Source organism: Ailuropoda melanoleuca, unplaced genomic scaffold (assembly GCF_002007445.2).
Source record: "Ailuropoda melanoleuca isolate Jingjing unplaced genomic scaffold, ASM200744v2 unplaced-scaffold727, whole genome shotgun sequence".
Classification (NCBI taxonomy): domain Eukaryota; kingdom Metazoa; phylum Chordata; class Mammalia; order Carnivora; family Ursidae; genus Ailuropoda; species Ailuropoda melanoleuca.
Window position 1 is genome coordinate 2,470 of NW_023247947.1, and position 7,849 is coordinate 10,318.

The window sequence follows — 7,849 nt, forward strand, 5'->3', positions numbered from 1 at the left end:
GAGAGTGAACAGGAAAACGCTCCCTCAGAAATTGGAGGATGTGAAATAAGGGCCTTCAGAGAGATCCCTTCCAGGGAAGGGGAACAGCATGAGCAAAGGCTCAGAGGCAGGGAATAGCAGGGCTGCGGAGAAGGGAGGGCGGTTGCTGATGCTGGAGTCTGAGGAGTGAGGGAGGACAGGGAGGGAGATGGGGCTGGGGCAGGATCCTGCTGAGCACGGAGGAGGCCTGCAGGGAACTCAGCACAGTCCAATGATGGAAAGACCCTGCTGTCTGTGGGTAGTGAGCACCCCACCCAGGGGGTATGGAAGTCACAGTTGACTGAGGACACCGAGTGTCTTCGAACCCTGACACCCACCATGTTGTTTCGTTCTGCCGACCTTGCAGGTCCAGGAATCAAAGGAGAAGCAACCTGGTTACGACTTGTATGTGCTGACCACGATCCCGGGCCTCAGTTACTGACATTACAGCATCTGGCGCATCCAGGGGACCCAAGAGGACACCAAGCGATTGGGTGCCAGTGTGGCTAGAACCTCCAACTTTGCCCGCAAGACAAAGAGCCCTGCTGGCCCAAGGGGCAGGCAGCTGGTTCGTGTGGAGAATGACTGTCACACTGTGTTCCTGGACCGGGACACTAACCTGATGTACAGCATCTTAGAGAGGTGGGGCTCATCCACTGCGGGCTCGGAGGCGGAGCCATGCATTGGGACCCAGTCAGGTCATTCCCCCGTCTGCCCATGTCCTCACCTGCTAGGGGAATCACCTGAAGTTGGTGACACCAACACCCTCCTGTGTTACTGTCTTTATTTCTGCAATTGTGAGACTAGACCAATTGCGAGTGCAAGAAAGCCCTTCATGAATCTTACCATTCCAGGGCTGTTGATCCACTAAGTCGATGTTGAAGACCCACTCAGGGAGAATATATAATATTCACTTTATCCACTTTCTTAAATTTAAAGAAACAGAAACCCATCCATCTAGCCACTAACCACTAAACCACCCATCCATCCATCTCTTTTGTACCCATCTACAAATCCACTCCCCACTCACCCATCTTCCATCCATCCACCCAGTAAATTTGTTTATCCATCTGTCCAACCACCCACCAACCCATCCATCACCTCACCCTTCCATCCATCCCTTCATCCATCCATCCTCTGTCCTTCATGTTCATCCATTTATTCAACCAACCAACCACAGTTGCATCCAGTAACCCACAAACCATCATTTTCTATCCACACACCAAACCACCCATCCACCCACCCAGGTACCCTCCCACATGCCCTCCCATCCAGCCAGCCAGCCAGTCAGCCATCTATCCACCTATCCTTCTGTGGAACCACTGTCCTCCCACTCATCTATATATTCAACCACCCACAAAACCATCCATCCAACCACTCACTCACTCACTCAAACATCCACCCATCCATTCACTTCCATCCCATCGATCCTTATATCCACCTACTTACCCACTCATTCACACACACACACACATCTATCCCTTACAATTTGATCTATCCATGTCTGTTTATCTTTCCATCCATGCAGCCATCCACCCATCCAACCATCTATCCATTCATCCATCCATCCATCCATCCACCCATCCATCCATCCATTCATCCATCCATCCATCCATCCTTCCATCCATCCATCCATCCTTCCATCCATCCTTCCATCCATCCATCCATCCATCCATCCATCCATCCATCCTTCCATCCATCCATCCATCCATCCATCCATCTATCCATCCATCCATCCATCCATCCATCCATCCATCCATTTCCACATCCATTCATTCAGCAACTAATTGTTGACAGCAGAGAAAGCAGGTGACCCCCAGGAAAAAGCCTCCCAGGTGTTTGGGGGCCAGCCCTGTCCTTCCTCAGGCCACATCCCAGATAGTCCTCATTGCACCCTAGCTGCCTCTGCCAGAGCAGCCACTTCCATTTCCTGATGTGACCTCCCCACATTGGAAGTGGAGGAGGAACAGGAAGTCTGGGAGGAGTAGCTGGCAGAAAGTCAGGGGAAGGAAAGAGAAGGGAGGGAGGAGCACGGGTGTGAGGTGAGCGGTACCTGGAGCTCAGCCCCAAGGCCACTGTGCACAGCTCTGGAGCCTCAGCACTAGGAAGGCCCCACAGAGGGGCCGCGCTGGAGCCCTGTCCTTCATCATTCTGCAGATCCCCTTGAGAGAGGGAGTGGCAGGTAGAAGGGGCTGACTGCAGCCAGCGTGGGTGGGGAGCGAGAGTGGGGAGAGCCGTGGAACCTGGGCAAGGCCAGGCGACTTCTGAGCCTCCCTGGTCAGAGCAGAGACCCCAGGCGGGCCTTAGGCTGCTTCTCCAGTCAGGCCCGACGCCCCGTCTAGACAGCCCTTGTGGGGCCAGCCCCACCTCGCCTTCCCTGTGTGTGTCGCATGAAGGCCTCATCCGCAGCCATGACCCCCCAGCCGGCAGGTCCAGTTGCACAGCTCATGGCCTGCCAACCATCCCCCTCGCCCCTGTCCATCTCTGTTGCTTTTGGCTGGGGTGTGGACTGAGTATTCCTTGTGGATCCCTGCAATCCCCTCCGGGGTACACTGCTAGTCCAGCGCCTGAGCTCTGGTCACAGACACAGGGGGCTGTGGAAATGGAGGGCGGTGGGCTCAGAGCAGCCTTGGTGGGCGGGAGGCACCAGGAGCCAGGTCAAGGACTGGACGGGCCAGAGAATCTGTGAGCACAGACGAGGGGACAACTGTTCCACGGAAGGAGCCTCCTTTGCGGAGGCCCAGGGTGGGGGGGCCACCGTGTGCAGAGCCCACACCAGGGCAGGCTGGGGGGAGAGGAGCTTAACCCTTACAGGCCAGCACTACGGAGCGAAATCGCTGACCCTGCAGATTTGCCCTGGAAATGGTCCCCATCTGCGTTGTTGGGACACTCACAGCCCGTGTGGGCATCGCCGCAGTCACGCCCTCTGACCCTGCTCTGCCAGTCTGGATTTGTCTAAACTGGACTTTTCATACCAGGGGATCCACTCCATGCAGCCCTGTGGGACTGGCGCTCTCCCCCAGCATCATGTGTCCAGGGTCCATCCATGCTGCCGTGGCTACCAGCGCCTAGTCCTTCCTCTGGCTCAGTGTTATTCCTGCGACAGACGGAGCACGTTTCAGTCCTCCAGTCTCTAGCTGATGGCACCTGTGGGAGCTGATGAAGGGAGTGGGAGGCAGGCAGCCTGAGGCCAGAAGGGGAAGGGCTTGGGACCAGACGAATGACCAGGATTCTTTTCTGGGCTCTTCAGAGGGGCCAGAGGGGCCCTTCTCAGATGCCTCCCCTGCTCCCCGTCCATGCCCACTGCAATAGCACAGCCCCCCAAATGGGTGTGGAAGGGACACTTCACGTTCTGTGCCCGGCAGCACCACGCCCTGAACCCAGTACATGGCGGTGCCTTTGCTCAGACCACACACACAACTTGGATCCAAACATGTGTCTGCACCATCCACGTCTCTACAGGGCTCTGAGTCCCTGCCCACCCTTCCCCCATCCTCTGTCCCAACCCCAGTATCTGAACAGGTTGGATTGAGCCCAGATCCAGCAGATGGAATGAAACCTGAGTCCTGGCTTGGGCTCTTCCCAGGCATGGGATCCTGTGCCGGGGATCAGGGTCCCCAGCCTCGCAGGCCTCGGGAGCAAAGTGAGTTCATGTTCCCTGCCCTCGGGAGTCAGGAGGAGGTGGTGAAGTGAGCGAAGGTGCTGGCTCTTGACATCTGGACACCAGGGGACCCATGACAACGTCCTTGCTTGTGCTCCTTGGGGTCCCTCTGAAAGGTGTGGGGCGCTCTGCTGGCCGCCTGATGACCAGGCCCCAGCTCCGGGAGATGTTCCCCCTGGGGCAGCACGAGTGCCCTTTGCTTATGCTCTCGGGGGCCTTTATACAGCCTCTGTCGCCCTCCTGCTTGGGGTCCCCGCTGGCCCATGGGAGGATCTAAGGCCACTTTGGCTCAGGAGAGGGGTGTCTCACGGACTTCACCTGAACCTCGTGCAGGTGTCACTGAGTGGCCTCATGACCGTCACGAGGTTCTGCTGAGGTGGCTTTTCTTGGCTTCTGGTGGAGGTGGGTGTCTGCATAGCAGGATGGTCCCCAGCTTCCAGACGACGAGGACCACGCTCGGGACACACGTGCACGAAGATGATACTGTTTTCCCTTTGCTGTCCCTGCAGAGAGAGTAACCGCACTGTGCAGGGGACCCAGGAGTTCATGGAGTACCGTGTCAACGGGAACTTGAAATATGGCCCTATCTCTGATAACTGTGTTTACACCCACCGAGACTGCGAAGCAATCATGGGCAAGTGTGGGGCTGCAGATTGTGGCGGGAAAGCTCATGACCGAGATCCGGCAGTTCTTCTCCAGGTGCGCTCGGGCCCCTTGTGCACGAGGGTGGGTGCACGAGGGATTCAGGGTCCAGGTGTGCTCCTGATGCCAGCTCGTTCTCGATGGGAGCTTGATGAAGACGTGATGGCTCCGCCTGGGGCATCCTGGCTCGACTGCACGTGCTGTACCTTGTAGGGGGTGTCCACGTTCAGAGCCGGGGCAGGAACCCACAGGGACACTGACTTACACTAGAAGGCCTGTGACAGCACAGACCTAAGCCATGCAGGCTGGGCAGCCCAGTTCTGATCACCCGGGGACCAAGCTCTTCCCATTATATTGCCCAGGAAGACTCCCTGACCCCCTGCCCTGACTGCAGGAGGAGGGAAGGAGGGAAGGAGGGAAGGGGGCATGGAAAACAGGAAGGGTGAAGAAGGAAGAAAGGAAAGAAGGAAAGAAGAGAGGAAGAGAAAGTGAGAGGGAGGTAGGAAGGGAGGGAAAGGAGAGGTAGGGAGGAAGCAAGCCTGGGAGTAAGCCAGGGAGGCAGGAGGGAGGAGGGAGGAAGGTGGGAGACAGGGAAGGAGAGAGGGCAAAGGAGGAGGGAGGGGCATCCACAAGGCTCCCAGAACCAGACCCACCAATTCCCAGTTCTCCTCCAGGGATGTGAGGGACAGCAGTCACACATATGCCATCTACTCCCGGCTCGCCCACATGCCAGTCGGCCATGGCGGGGAGCTGCTGTGCCGTCGCATGGAGCAAGAGTACCGGGTGGGCCCCTTGGAGCTGAACTGCGAGGCCATCCTGAGGACCAGCACCGGTCTCCACAACCAGCAGGTCCTCTACTCGGACAGCAACGGCTACCAGATGCAGGGGAGACTCTTCCGGGACCACGCGAGCAACAGCATCGCTCGGGTACGCCCTAGGGCGCCCGCTGGCCCCGCAACCACGGTGGGGGGCAGCCCCGATGGCGCTCTTCCTGAAGGCCGGAGCAGGAAGCCCGGTCCAGCAGCAGCGTGTGGCCACAGAGGCCTCTGGAGGGAACGCCGCAGAGCCCCCGGCCCACCTGTGCTGGGAGGGGTGGAGACCCAGCCTCGGGTCACCACTGGTGTCTGAAATCCAGAGCCCGCACAGGCCCTAGACCATCCCCATCCCTGTCTGTGCCTCGGTTTCCTCTTGTGTAAGAGGAGCGCCTCATCAGGGGGTCGCTCTGAGATTTCTGAGCTGATGCCTGTCAAAGGCTTAGCGGGCCTGACCCCCCGCCCCCCGCCCGAGGGCTATAGCACAGAGGTCCCCTGGCGGCTCTTTCCAAGCGGTGAGCGTGGCCCGAAGCCACACATTGGCACCCACATCCTAGGCCTCCAGCCCTGCAACCCTGGACAAGGGGGTCGTCTCCCTATGGCTCCCCCTGACCCGATCGAGGTAATAACCTCGGCCCCCAGGACTGTGAGGGTCAGACGGAACAATCCAGATGAAGCCTGCCCTGGGGGCCTCCTGTGCCTCAGTAATCCTTACTTCTTACTCCTCCTGGGGGTCCCAGAGGGGTGTGTCCCCACCCTCCTCTGCTGGTGAGTTCTTGTCCCTTCGTCCCTACTGCTCGCTCTCCCCCACTGTGCAGGGGCTCCTGGCAGTCCCTGTGGGTCCGCCCGGGACAGTTGCTCCAGCAGAGCACAGAGCGTGGGGAGCGTGGCTACTCCCCCAGACCACACTCGGGCCCCTCTCTCTATAGCAATCCTCGGCCCATCACCCACATCAGGCTGGACCCCACACACCCCCTCATCACTCCTGCAGAATGTGCACAGCGGGTCCTTCGGCCCATTGTAGGGGTGGGAAAACTGAGGCTCGAGTGGGCCAAGTCCCCAGTTCAGATGGTCAGGAAGCAGTGGAGCTGGATGTGAACGACAGTCTGTTGGTCTCCAAAGTCAGACCCTCTATCGTAGTCTCCCTGCTGTACCCTGAGCTGTGGCTCTCCCCGTGTAAGGGGCTGAGAGCGGTGGCCAGAGGGGGACACTGACCAGCAGGTCTGCCCGTCCATCACCCTGACCACCCGTCTGGCCATGTTTGTGTCCACAGAATTACTACCCCATGGTTCAGTCCGCCTTCATCGAAGACAGCCGAAGCCAGCTGGTGCTGCTGTCCCAGCAGGCACATGGCGTCTCCAGCCAAGGGAATGGGCAGGTGGAGGTAGGCAGTGGGCCCTCCTGGCCACCCAGGGCACAAGCAGGTGGGAGGGGGCCCTGTACCATAGCTCTTCCCTGCAGGTCATGCTCCATCACCGGCTGTGGAACAACTTTGATTGGGCTCTGGATTATGACCTCACCCTGAATGACACCTCCGTTGTCCACCCTGTGCTCTGGCTCCTGCTGGGACCCCGGCCGCTCACCCTACGCCTGCGCCAGAGGAGTGGGCTGGCGCTGCAGCACAGACCCGTTGTGCTGTTAAAAGAGCTGAATGGTAAGGGGGTGTGCATCCCAGAGAGCCCACCTGGCCGGGTAGACCTGGGGAAGGTTGTGGTCCACCACTGATCTGGACAACGTTGAGCAGAAGGGAGCTCAGGAGTCTCTGATAAAGTCTTCATTTAAGGTGCGGGAAAACTTGGGCAAACAGGTCCAGGGTTCACTGAAGCTCATATAGGTAGTGGGAGCATTTCTGAGACTCACACCCATTCCACCTTGAACTTTTCCCCCTGCTCTGATATCTCTTTGTCTTTCTTCATATGACATATATGGCTTCACACATAGAAGACCAACATTAAAAGACTTNCAGTTCAGATGGTCAGGAAGCAGTGGAGCTGGATGTGAACGACAGTCTGTTGGTCTCCAAAGTCAGACCCTCTATCGTAGTCTCCCTGCTGTACCCTGAGCTGTGGCTCTCCCCGTGTAAGGGGCTGAGAGCGGTGGCCAGAGGGGGACACTGACCAGCAGGTCTGCCCGTCCATCACCCTGACCACCCGTCTGGCCATGTTTGTGTCCACAGAATTACTACCCCATGGTTCAGTCCGCCTTCATCGAAGACAGCCGAAGCCAGCTGGTGCTGCTGTCCCAGCAGGCACATGGCGTCTCCAGCCAAGGGAATGGGCAGGTGGAGGTAGGCAGTGGGCCCTCCTGGCCACCCAGGGCACAAGCAGGTGGGAGGGGGCCCTGTACCATAGCTCTTCCCTGCAGGTCATGCTCCATCACCGGCTGTGGAACAACTTTGATTGGGCTCTGGATTATGACCTCACCCTGAATGACACCTCCGTTGTCCACCCTGTGCTCTGGCTCCTGCTGGGACCCCGGCCGCTCACCCTACGCCTGCGCCAGAGGAGTGGGCTGGCGCTGCAGCACAGACCCGTTGTGCTGTTAAAAGAGCTGAATGGTAAGGGGGTGTGCNGAGAGCTGAATGGTAAGGGGGTGTGCATCCCAGAGAGCCCACCTGGCCGGGTAGACATGGGGAAGGTTGTGGGCCACCACTGATCTGGACAACGTTGAGCAGAAGGGAGCTCAGGAGTCTCTGATAAAGTCTTCATTTAAGGTG

At 58.4% G+C, this 7,849-nt stretch overlaps 1 protein-coding gene across 1 annotated transcript; it reads left to right on the forward strand.

Moving 5' to 3' along the window:
* Positions 1-385: 385 nt before the first annotated feature.
* Positions 386-7,690, forward strand: MAN2B2 (mannosidase alpha class 2B member 2; the record flags this gene model as incomplete). Its single annotated transcript, XM_034653124.1, is given in 8 exon segments — positions 386-660; positions 4,189-4,275; positions 4,277-4,378; positions 4,996-5,248; positions 6,407-6,517; positions 6,595-6,795; positions 7,310-7,420; positions 7,498-7,690. Coding segments are annotated over 8 exon segments (1,333 nt in total), but the record flags the coding sequence as incomplete, so codon positions are not given.
* Positions 7,691-7,849: the final 159 nt, after the last annotated feature.